The 13,267-nt window shown below is 38.0% G+C and overlaps 1 protein-coding gene across 7 annotated transcripts in view; it reads right to left on the reverse strand.

Moving 5' to 3' along the window:
- The window catches only part of PRR16 (proline rich 16), a 290,513-nt gene that overhangs the window by 158,857 nt on the left and 118,389 nt on the right, over positions 1–13,267 (reverse strand). Inside the window, exons 2-3 of one of the 7 annotated variants that reach the window (XM_070793272.1) lie at positions 9,075–9,168; positions 8,550–8,618 (exon numbers count right to left, since the gene is read on the reverse strand). The exons of the other annotated variants lie outside the window; for them this stretch is intronic. Of the exons in view, the coding sequence (XP_070649373.1) occupies positions 8,550–8,618; positions 9,075–9,086 (81 nt within the window). The 5' untranslated portion in view covers positions 9,087–9,168. The remainder of the gene's footprint in view (positions 1–8,549; positions 8,619–9,074; positions 9,169–13,267) is intronic. 7 annotated transcript variants of the gene reach the window in all.

Consider the following 13,267-nt stretch of genomic DNA (forward strand, 5'->3'; position numbering starts at 1 on the left):
GGACATCATAATCCAGTTTTATGGATACATGTGTGTGTGTACACACACACACACATAGTGCTTACTCAGCCTTGGGGAAATTGGTTCTCAGATACACAAACCATAAATTTAGACTTTCCAGGTGCTCCATTGTTCTAAAGTTTCCAGGTGAAGAGAGAGAGAATTCGTAAAGTGGTTAAGAGCACAGATTCTAGAGTCCGGTTCCTTGGGGTCTGTAAACCAATTTGACTTCATATATTCTAAATTAGGAGGGTTCTTCATTAACTTCCTTGGTTTCCTTCACTGTAGAATGGGGATAATGACAGTGGCTCCATTATGAATTTATAGTGAGAGTGTGAGTCACTCAGTTGTTTGTGATTCTTTGTGGCCCCATGGACCCCATCACCAGGCTCCTATGTCCATGGGATTCTCCAGGCAAGAACACTGGAGTGGGTAGCCATTCCCTTCTCCAGGGGATCTTTCCAATCCAGGTCTCCTGCATTGTGGGCAGATTCTTGACCATCTGAACCACCAAGGAAGCCCTTATATTAAAGATAAGATGATGCAAAAGACACTTAGCAAAGTGCTTACTAGATGTTAACTATTATAATTAAAATTGTGCACTAAACTATCGTTAAATATTTTTTATTTCCCTGGTGGCTCAGATGGTAAAGCATCTGCCTGCAATGCAGGAGACCCGGGTTCAATCCCAGGGTCAGGAAGATCACCTGGAGAAATAAATGGCAACCCACTCCAGTACTTTTGCCTAGAAAACTCCATGGATGGAGGAGCCTGGTGGGCTACAGTCCAGGGGGTCACAGAGTCGGACACGACTGAGTGACTTCACTTTCACTACTGCTGTTAAAACAAAATGTTTAGAAGATTTTTTAATCTATTTTCCCACTCAACCAGTCAATCTTAAAGGAAATCAGTCCTGAATATTCACTGGAAGGACTGATGCTGAAACTGAAGCTCCAATACTATGGCCGCTTGATGTGAAGAGCTGATTCATTAGAAAAGACCCTAATACTGGGAAATATTGAAGGCAGGAGGAGAAGGGGATGACAGAGGATGAGATGGTTGGATGGCATCACCAACTCGATGGACATGAGTTTGAGCAAGCTCCGGGAGATGGTGATGGACAGGGAAGCCTGGTGTGCTGCAGTCCATTGGGTCACAAAGAGTCGGACACGACTGAGTGACTGAACGTCAACAACACTTTCCCACTAAGAGATGCAACTCTTATTTTTGATTAATACAGTATAATTATCAAGCACAGACACTGCCCGTTTTTATATGAGGTATAGCAAAATACCTAGTTTCCTGTCTGGCCATCGCCATATAGTCATTGGATAGGGAATATTATCTAATGACCTCTTGCTTCAAGGTCTCCTGCTGGATTCAGAGAAAAAGTAGCAGACTTAGATTTACCATAGAGAAACCATTCTTCCTGCTCTCACACCCTCTTGAATGTAACATTAGACTCGTGACAGAAGGAAGAGAATAAAAAATAAATAGCTTAGGATGGAAGGACACATGTACACCTGTGGCTGATTCATGTCGATGTATGACAAAAAACACCACAATATTGTAAAGTAATTAGCCTCCAATTAAAATTAATTAATTTTAAAAATAAATAAACAGAAAAGGCAATGGAATGGCTTCTCCAGCTTAATTTAATTATTTAACAATATATAGTGCATATTATGGGTCAGGAACAGTTCTGAATTCTTTAAAAATAGTAACTCATATCATCTTTATAACCACCCTATTAAATAGTATCTATTAGCCTCAATTTTGGATGAGATAATCAAGGCACAGAAAAGTTAAGTAATTTAACCAGGATCACACAGCTTGTAAGTATAAAGCGGAGTTTCAAACCAAGCCCCCGGGGTGTAGTGTTTGGTTTACACCACTATGCTTTGCTACTCCTTTTGCTAGAAGACAGAAATAGCTGACTGAAGTGGATGCATTCCCAGAAAAGACAAGTAGAAGCACAATCAGTTTTGTTTGGCACATAGACCCATTTCCTTCAATCAGACTATTTGGCTTACGAGATAGCATATTAAAAAGCAGAGACATTACTTTGCCAACAAAGGTCCATCTAGTCAAGGCTATGGTTTTTCCTGTGGTCATGTATGGATATGAGAGTTGGACTGTGAAGAAGGCTGAGCACCGAAGAATTCATGGTTTTGAACTGTGGTGTTGGAGAAGACTCTTGAGAGTCCCTTGGACTGCAAGGAGATCCAACCAGTCCATTCTGAAGGAGATCAGCCCTGGGATTTCTTTGGAAGGAATGATGCTGAAGCTGAAACTCCAGTACTTTGGCCACCTCATGCGAAGGGTTGACTCATTGGAAAAGACTCTGATGCTGGGAGGGATTGGGGGCAGGAGGAGAAGGGGATGACAGAGGATGAGATAGCTGGATGGCATCACTGACTTGATGGACATGAGTCTGGGTGAACTCCAGGAGTTGGTGATGGACAGGGAGGCCTGGTGTGCTGAGATTCATGGGGTCGCAAACAGTCGGACACGACTGAGCGACAGAACTGAACTGAACTGAACTGAAGCCACAAAGAAATGCTTCTTGCAAAGATAAGTGAAACAAGGTAAGTTATATTCCACTTGAAGTTTCATCTTAAACTCTCATCCATTTTATGTAAATGTAATGCTGAAAAAGTCAAGTGTTTCAAGTTCACAGAAGAGGTTCTTTAAATATTAGAAAGGCTCCCTAAGCTGACCATATGAACATACTCTTTGTAATCAATCATTCTCACTGTGAATTGACAGAGTAGTACACCCTCTGTGAGAAAATATCCCCAATTTTAAAAAATCTAGTGTGATTTATATCATTCTTGGAAGATCATGGTTCATATAAACATTTTAAACTCTTTAATTACACAATTATTAGGTACATACTTGTGAAAGAGAAACCTACAGATAAATGAAATGCAGCTATAGTAATATTTTAAAGGCTTTTAAAAGTTCTGATGGATATAAACTAAATTTGTTCAATGCAGCATTTATTAAACTATTACAATAATGGAATCTGCTTTTTTCCCTCCATAATAGCTTTTTTACCTATACTGACTGGAAAATGCTAAGAATTGCTCCAGACATCTAAGCAATCCAAAACATGTTAATGCAATCATTTCCTATTCTTCTGATGAAACCTTATTCCAATACAACCTCTGAGATCTGAGTTATGAGAAAGATGACAGTTAATAACATATGACAGCATGAATAAGTGTCAAGAAGATAATAAACAGAATAACATTTATCAGTATTAGTAGGGGTTTATCAGGCCCCAAACATTATGTTCTTCATTTTTATCTTATGGAATGCTCAAAACAACTGCAAAAGGCACATATTAATTTGTTAATTCTCATTTTACAAAATAAGAACTAAGTAACATACCAGAGCACACAGATATTAAGAGGTGAGGCTGGGCTTCAGATTTAGGCATTCTAAACCCAGAATTCATATTTCAGCAGTTATACTCAACTGTCTTCCACAGGATAGCAGGCAATCATTTCACTTACACGTGTAGAATCCCTAATAGTAGGAACAAACTAGGAAATAAATATTACATAAACCTACCTAGCAAAATCTAGGAAGGCAGATATGATTTATTCATCACAATGTGTTTATGTTAACTCTCGATACTTTCATTATTCTAATACCTTTCCACTTTCGCACGTCTCTTCTCTTTAGTAAGTGGTATGATGATTAGAACTTTTTTCTTTCTTCCCTGTCCTAAAGTAACTGCAGGGACAGCAGATTTTCAAATGGTGATATATTCTGAAAATACTAGAAAACAACAAAATGGATCTGCAGTCAAACACTACTTCCTATTACTTTTCATTTTTCTATCAAAGGATCATTCATACATTAATATCTCATTCTAAGATATAAAATGTGTTGTTTGTGAGCGAGCAGTACATTTTTTTTATTGTTTTCTTTCTATTGCATACTTTTCAAAGTGCTAACATTAAGTTTCTGCAAATCAAATTCTATTTTGACATACAGCCTTTTAAGTGCCAAAAAGGAAATCATGCAAGAAGCACTAGATTTAAAGACTACAAAAAGTTGTGAAAATATGGAATGCCAAGTTCTAAGAAATGCACATTTTTCATGCTTTGTTCTAAGAAGACAGTATCAGAGTAGCATGTAAGACATTTCTTCAGCTCTCTGTAGCTACTTTATTTCTTGGTAACATCGTTAAAGCATCCGAAGATGCAAAAAAGAACAAATGGATCTATAGAGAGAATTTTCTTTTTTTTTCTTTTACTACATACTTATTGTGCCATGATTTTTCTAGATGTCAAGGATCCAGTCCGCTGCCCTGAAGGAAGTTACATTTGACAGGCAGGGGTCAACAAATAAGAAAGCAAATGCATAACAAGAGCTCACAAAGTAGTAAGTGCTGTGGAGAAAATCACAGATAGCACTATGAAAGACAGGACTGTGCAGGCGAGGGAGTAAGAAGCAGGCACACAGTCAGCCAGAGCCCAGGCTGGGTGGTCGGCAAAAGCACCTCTGAAAAACATAGCATAGACACTGATGCTAAAAAGAAGAGAAGCAGCCAGCTATGTGCATGCTAAGCGCAGAGGCCCAGAAGAGGGAATGGACTTGGGCAGCCCAAGGAACCCAAAGAATAGCTTGTGATGTAGAGTGCCAGGCAGGGGCACCAGACTCTAACAGAAGATGACTTCTGGGCTCAGAATAGATCACAGCGGATGGATCACAAGGTAAATAGCCAAGGTCAAGAGACTGAAGGAACTCTCAAAGAAATGGGGAGCCACACAAGTATTTCATGTGAGATGACACAACCTTTTACATTTCAAAAATTATACTTGTGCTGCTCTCAGGAAAACAAATTATTGGAGGGCAAGGGAAGAAGCAAGATCTGGTTAGAAATTTGTATGAAGGCAATCTAATGAAAAGATGAAGATAGCTTAGATGGGCATAGTGGAGACGGTACAAAGAAGGATTTAAAATGTACTTTGGAGGTAGACTTGACTAAACTTTCTGAAAGAATGGACATGAGGGGTGAATGAAAGGGAGGAAGCAAAAATGATGCCAAGAGTTCTGGCCCAGGTAACTGGTTAGATGATAGAAGAAATCATGACATAGAAGAAACCAAACAAGAAAGTTCTGGGTCTGAGCATGATTCTTAAGTTTTGCTTTTGATATCTAAGTACCTGTTAAATAGCCAATGAAGATGACTGAGTGGGTTCAGGGAAAAGTTTAGAGCAAGAGATAAAAACTTGGCAGTCACTCACACATACTTGGTGTTTCAATCTATGGGACTAGATGAAATCATCATGGAGTTGGTGGTGGGGAGGAAGAGGACAGGATAGGAGGGGAAATAAAAGAGTGTGAGAGAAACAGAAAGAGTGGGGAGAGAGAGAGAGAGAGAGGAGACCATGCATCTGCAAGTGAGCACGGATGGATAAACAAGCCCTCAAACTAAACATCTGGGCAATGTAACATTTAGATGTTAAGGAAGCAAGGATTCAGCCAAAAACACTAAGGAGGAACAGCCAGTGAGGTAGAGGGGAAATGTAAATTCACCTCTTCCATGCATAGAACCTTGACAGATAACCTTCTAACAACTGCAGCCAAAAAGCACTTTCTGGCATTTTTCACCTATAGCATTGCTCCTAGAACTACTTATTTGCTTGCTAAGGTTGGATGTAAACAATACTTTTCTAGAGTAATTTCCACAGTGTTTTAACAACAAAATCAAGCAACACCATCTCATAAGCACAGGCCCCTGCAGGTTATCAATCCCTGTGCATATCTGGGGGAGAACTGCACCAGAACCATGAACCTGACCTTCCTGTTTTACCACTGCACCTGCTGGCCTTGTTGTTACTGTGTTCCATCATTTTTCACTCTTACCACATTCAAGGCCATATCTTGTGATGAATAAATTTAAGATAAGTTTCATTCCCTGTTTCCTTCTGGACGTGCACAATCTTGTAAAAGTTCTCATAGGTATTTCTCCTATTCTTCCTTTCACTTTGCTAGCAAAATTAGAAGACTTTGCCATGGCTTGCTAATTCCCTGTGTGCTCCTTCAACAGAATTCCAATGATTATTAATACTTATTTTAGTTTCTGAGCCACTTTGATTTTAGCTTCTATTTTAACCATCCATCCTTGTTTCATAAACTCAATTAATTACTTTGTATGGTCTCTCTGATTTACCTCCAACTCACTTGTCTTATCTTGTTTATTTTTTAACTCTTCTGGTAGATGCTGAACATATCAAGGGCAGAACTGTGTCTTATTAATCATCACATCTCTTATTTCTAGCATGGTGCCTAGTACTAAATGCATGTGCATTTAATGTGGAATGAATGGATGAATTAAATAATCTACTAGATTAGTTCAAACTGTTCTTTATTGAGTTTGACAAAAATGATTAAGATGTAAAAAGACTACTTTATTATATTTTAAATAAGACCCTTAGGAAAAACTTTCCTGTTGCTGAGATTCATCAGTGCCCCAAATTTTCCTACCTTCCTTCTATTTGCATATGTAATTTTCATTAGTATGCTAGCATAAGTGCAAGCAATTTTGAGTGACAACAGCTACTCAATTGACATTTGATTTTTTTTTTTTTCTTTTTATCTTCAGGAACTACCAGTGTGTTTAAACTCAGTAGCAACATTAAATGTTGGATTTTCTCTTTTGCTTAATGTAGCAAAAATTCTTCTATTTTAAAATTCGAAGTACCTACAATTATTATGGAAAGACACCACACACTTTATATTACTATTTTACTAGTCAACTTCATAATTACTTCAACAGTGATTTCACCATTTTTAATCAACTAAACTCTGCTGAAACAGTTAAAAATTAGAAATTAATATTTTGTATAGAAATTGTATGAAGTTTAAGAAGTTCTATGACAGTGTGACAAGTACACCAGATGTCTAGAGGCTGCAAATACTTCATTAAAATGAGACCGATATTGTTTCAATGTAGATTATCAAGATTTTATTTTAATTAATAGATGCTGAGCCTACAGTGCCTCACTTTTTCTGTAAAATTTATGTCAATAGAATACACAGAAGCTAAATCCTGAATCCTCTGGTCCATTTAGTCAGCTGAAGGTCTTGGGAACTCCGATTAAATAAATGACTTGCAGAATATTAACAAGTAAAGTAACATTAGAGTTAGAATTTGAAAAATCTCCATTTCTGTTCTCATATCTTCACCACGTAATTTGTTCTTCAATTTGTCACATAGCAAAATGGTGAATTCATAAGATGTATGAAGAATGAAGGGAAAATAAAAGCAGAAATTATAAATATTTCTTCATAGGTCTTGTCTATCAGTATAGACATAGCCAGATTTTTAAAATCTCTTTATCCTAGCTTAGTCAACAACTTATCCTTACTTTCTTTCAGTATATTTTTACATTTATATAATGCTCTATACTTTCTAATTTAGTTACCTCTAAAGTAGAATTTGATTAAGAAGTTAAGTATAGCTAAATTCCAAATAGCATTGTCTCTTGTTTTCTAATTAGGGCACATAAAGAAAAAGACTTAATGCATGACATAGATCCTAACTGTGAAAAACAGTACAATTGCTGCAAACTCATAAATGAAGATAGTTTACTAAGTTCTTGAGGTCACTGTATAGGAATGTAGCAAGGTTATTTAATAGGCTTTCAAGTACAAAACCAATATCACTCAGAGGAATTAATTTTAGAGTATTCCCAAATGATAAATGCATGTAAGTGTTTAAAGAAAAACAGTAATTGTAAACATGTCAATATGTACTCAGTATTTGATATTATCCAGCCATCTTTTATTTTTGGTTTTAGATAGAATAAATTCAGTCTTCAAATTAAATAACTGACTGGTCACAACCATCTCTCAGATTTATCTAGATGTGGAAAAATTTAGTTTCATATTTAAATGATAAGTAGAGTCCTATATAGATAGAAATTATGAAATTAAATTATTGCTCCAGAAGCATCAGTGGTTAATGATGCTTAATATGGGTTAATACACCCATAATCTTTCATATATAGAAAAACAGACACCAATGAAACCTTTATTGTCAGCCTTTTATGGTAGGAAACATAAAACTGCAACAGAAGAACATTTCTGACTTTACATGTTTTCACTTTAGGAATACAAAGCTAGTAAAGGTAACAGTCCTTCTATGGTCACATATGGTGAAGGCAGGACTATCCCTAAATTGTTAATGAGTCTTATGTACCCTCAAAATCAACTTTCTTTAAAAAAATGAGCATTAATTCAATATTTGATTATAAATAATATCATTTATATAATCTTGTTTTCATTTTCATGGTGAAACTTCCTACTTTCCTATAGTTGTTGTTGTTGTTAAGTCACTTCAGTCGTGTCCGACTCTGTGCGACCCCATAGACGGCAGCCCACCAGGCTCCCCCGTCCCTGGGATTCTCCAGGCAAGAACACTGGAGTGGGTTGCCATTTCCTTCTCCAATGCATGAAAGTGAAAAGTGAAAGTGAAGTCGCTCAGTCGTGTCCGACTCTTCGCGACCCCATGAACTGCAGCCTACCAGGCTCCTCCATCCATGGGATTTTCCAGGCAAGAGTACTGGAGTGCGGTGCCATCGCCTTCTCCGTTCCTATAGTTAATAAATATAATTATCAAAATTTAAGCTAGTTTTGTTCATAGAAAACATGGATGTTTTAACATGAATTTGTTAATCCTGACACCTTAAAATTGAAATTTTGCAATTTGAAAAACATCATAAATGTTCCTCCGAATATTTTAAAAATGTTACAAAGAAAACATTGCTGAATTTCATGATACTATTATACATATTTTCCTCTATGGAATTTCAATATAAAACATAGACTAAAAATATGACAATTTCTATGGTGATAATTAGTGTGTGATGGTTAATCGTGTTACTATGGTCATTATTTAATAACTTTAATATTCAAAGAGATCTAACTGGTAATTGTATCTTGTATGTATATTTCAAATAACAAATGATACCATGGACTTGCGTGTTTCTTAGAAATGCAATTATGTGTTGTCTAAATTCCTGTAAACATCATGGCAAAGCAGTGCTAACCTTCTCGGGCATTTCCTGGTGTCCTGTTCTCACTGCCTGCCGCACTGTTTCCCTGTTTCATCATGTGGGGATGTGGGAGTAGGTAATGGAGCTTCTGTTAAAAAAATTAGAGAACTTTTAAAAATAATGTATTTACTTTAGACTTTCCAAAACACACTGAACTGAACAGGTACAGGAGATGATGAAGTGGGGAGTGGGGGATTGATTAGTCAATATGAAAGCATAGGCTGTACTGATGAACACATGAATGGAAGAGAGGAGTTAACATATGCAGCATGTATATGGTGGAAATGCACATGAAGGACTAAATAATGTGAACGAAAACATTAGAACCATGGGACAGATCAGTCAGTCAATCAAGACTTCAAGAACATTCCCTGAGAATCTATTCTTTCTGAATATAGAGCACTAGATTAGAGCAAGTCACTAGAAACTTTCTTTAGATTAACACATTCATTAATCAATACTGTTTTAGTATTGCTGCCCAACATATTATTAACATAGACAAATGAGGACCACCTCTGGAAACAGTAATCAGAAGAGACATGTGCTTAGTTGCTCAGTTATGTCCAACTCTTTGCAACCCCATGGACTGTACTCCACCAGGTCCTCTGTCCATGGGATCTTCCAGGCAAGAATACTGGAGCGAGCTGCCACGTCCTCCTCCAGAGGATCTTCCTGACCCAGGGATTGAACCTGAGTCTTCTGTACCTCCTGCACTGCAGTTGGATTCTTTACCCACTGAGCCATTGAGGAAACCCTTATCAGAGAGATGGGGCAGTCAACCATGTCACAAAAGCTGATACAAATACTCCCAAGCAGTGTGGTGGTACAGAGGAGCCTTTGGAAATGAGAGCGCTATCCTGAAATATCTGAAGGGACGACTTGTCTCACAAAACCTAGGCTTGTTGTATGAGGTGCCAGTGGACTGAACCAACCTCTGAGAAACATACTCCAGGTCATGGGAACCAAAGATGACGCTACACCTGAGTGACCGATCTGGTTACAACAGAGGCAGAGTGGTCTCTTGGCCATGACACTGTCAGGACGCCAAGTATCAGAGGGCAGGGGGACAGAGTCCATGGCCTGAGAGGTCTAAGTACTGAGCCCAAGTGCATGAGTTACAGTCAGTCCCCAAGTGTGCAGTCCCTCATTCCTGCCTTAAGCCTTTGGTAACATGTGCCCCAAACACTGCAGTTGCTATACTTAAGGACACGGGTTTCAATCATCCACTGTGCAAAATCATTCATGCATTCTCTCACTGCTTGAAGAGCACTATGCTTGGTCAGTACTAGGAATGCTGAGATGAATGATAAAGACCCCTCCCTCAAGTAGCTCAAAAGAACCAGCTTGGGGCCATGTTAAGGAAAGGCACACATTTCTCAGCTTCCTTCTGCTTCCTATGCTATTACCAGTTTTCTTCATCAATAAGATCTTTGAAAATTTATTAGAAGAAAAGCAAAAGTATACACATGAATAAGCTCAAGGCATTTAACATCATCAGTCATCCATTTATAAGGAATGTCAATTCATGACATACTCACTGAGCACCAATTATTTGCCAGGAGTACTTCTAGTTGCTGGTAAAAAAAAAAAAGAAAGAAAGAAAGAAAAACAAAAACACCTGCCCACATTTTTATTACATATACACCCATTAGAAGAAACATTTTGTTAACAGTGAATTATAAAGTTTGGAAGCAAAACACTTAAAATTAATTTAAAAACCTAATGAATAGTATTATGCAAGCACTATTTGTTACTTAGTATTGAAAAATTTTATGATTCAAACATTTAACAAAGTTAACAGTCAAAAAATAAGGAGAGCAATAAAATGTTCCAACCACATTTCACATTAAATCTACATGAATACCCTTAACAATGTTGTCAAAAATCAGATTCATAAAGTTATAATGCTGCAGTGGAAAAGCAAAGCAAAGATAAAAATCACCCTAAGTTAACACTTCTGATGAAAATTATGCATCTCTGTTCTCCCCTTCTACCCAAAGAATGTTTACCCCCAAAAACCACTAAAAAAAAAAATCCTTAAGGACCTATGAAAGGAATAGAGACTTTTCCATTGAACACTACCATTTCATTCGTCATTCCAAGACACTGGGGACTGGTGGTGGAAGTATGGTGGCCACAGTTACACTCACTAGCCATGTGGTCTGAGGCAAAGTACTTACTTCTCTGCTTTGTCTTTTTTCTCTTCCCTGCTGCTGCTGCTACTGCTGCTAAGTCGCTTTAGTTGTGTCCAACTCTGTGTGACACCATAGACGGCAGCCCACCAGGCTCCCCCGTCCCTGGGATTCTCCAGGCAAGAACACTGGAGTGGGTTGCCATTTCCTTCTCCGATGCATGAAAGTGAAAAGTGAAAGTGAAGTCGCTCAGTCATGTCTGACTCTAGCGACCCCATGGACTGCAGCCTACCAGGCTCCTCCGTCCATGGGATTTTCTTAAAGTACTGGAGTGGGGTGCCATTGCCTTCTCCATCTCTTCCTTGCAGGGGAGGTAAAAAAAATAGTTGATCCTTGAATGACTGGGAGGTTAGGGGTATCTACCCTCTTGTAGTCAAAAACCCATATAACCTTACCATCTTCACTCTTTGCTCAGTTCTGAATCTATGGATTCAACCAACCACAGATCACATGCTACTATAGTACATTTCTATTGAAAAAAATATGCATGTTAGTGGATCCACACAGTTCACACCAATGTTGTTTATGGAACAACTAGATTCATAGGGTTAGTGTGAAAATTAAATGAGCTAACACATGAAAAGGATTTAAGACTTTTTAAAGCACATAATAGGTGTTTATGTGTATTAAATTGGAAGAGCACTACAGCAACTATGCATGTTGAAATCTTTACTGACAGAGGTTCTCAGAACACTCTAAATGAAGGGGGAAAAAAGGTGCAAATGAACTTATTTACAAAACAGGAGTCACAGATGTAGAAAACAAACTTATGTTTACCAGGGGATAAGGGATTGGTGGGGGGGGGGGGGGGGAGATAAATTGGGAGATTGCAACTGACATACACACTCCTATATATAAAACAGATAACTAATAAGAAACTACTGTACAGCACAGGGAACTCTACTCAGTACTCTGTATTGGCTTATATGGGAAAAAAATCTAAAAAAGAGTGGATATATGTACATGTATAACTGATTCACTTTGTTGTACTCCTAAAACTAACACAATACTATAAATCACCTATACTCCAATAAAAATTTTCAAAACATAATTCTGAACCAAGCACCTAAGCTTTGGCATTCATCAACCCTGTGGACTGTAGCTCACTAGGCTCCTCTGTCCTTCGAATTCTCTAGGCAAGAATACTAGGGTGGGTAGCCATTCCCTTCTTCAGGGGATCTTCCCTGACACAGGGATGGAACATGGACCTCCTGCATTGCAGGCAGATTCTTTACAGTCTGAACCACTAGGGAAGCTCCTGTCATTCATTAATCTGGATCAAATATTCCCCCAGGCAATACAACAGCAAAGCTGCAATACTTGGTACCTATATCTATTTTTTTTTCTTTTTTTTTTTTTTTTCTGTACAGTTCTTCTGTGTATTCTTGCCACCTCTTCTTAATATCTTCTGCTTCTGTTAGGTCCATACCATTTCTGTCCTTTATCGAGCCCATCTTTGCATGAAATGTTCCATTGGTATCTCTAATTTTCTTGAAGAGATCTCTAGTCTTTCCCATTCTGTTGTTTTCCTCTATTTCTTTGCATTGATCACTGAGGAAGGCTTTCTCATCTCTTCTTGCTATTCTTTGGAACTCTGCATTCAGATGCTTATATCTTTCCTTTTCTCCTTTGCTTTTTGCTTCTCTTCTTCTCACAGCTATTTGTAAGGCCTCCCCAGACAGCCATCTTTTTTGCATTTCTTTTCCATGGGGATTGTCTTGATCCCTATCTCCTGGACAATGTCACGAACCTCCGTCCATAGTTCATCAGGCACTCTATCTATCAGATCCAGTCCCTTAAATCTATTTCTCACTTCCACTGTATAATCATAAGGAATTTGATTTAGGTCATACCTGAATGGTTGAGTGGTTTTCCCTACTTTCTTCAATTTCAGTCTGAATTTGGCAATAAGGAGTTCATGATCTGAGCCACAGTCAGCTCACGGTCTTGTTTTTGCTGACTGTATACAGTGTCTCCATCTTTGGATGCAAAGAA

This window comes from Bos indicus, chromosome 7 (genome assembly GCF_029378745.1).
Source record: "Bos indicus isolate NIAB-ARS_2022 breed Sahiwal x Tharparkar chromosome 7, NIAB-ARS_B.indTharparkar_mat_pri_1.0, whole genome shotgun sequence".
Lineage (NCBI taxonomy): Eukaryota > Metazoa > Chordata > Mammalia > Artiodactyla > Bovidae > Bos > Bos indicus.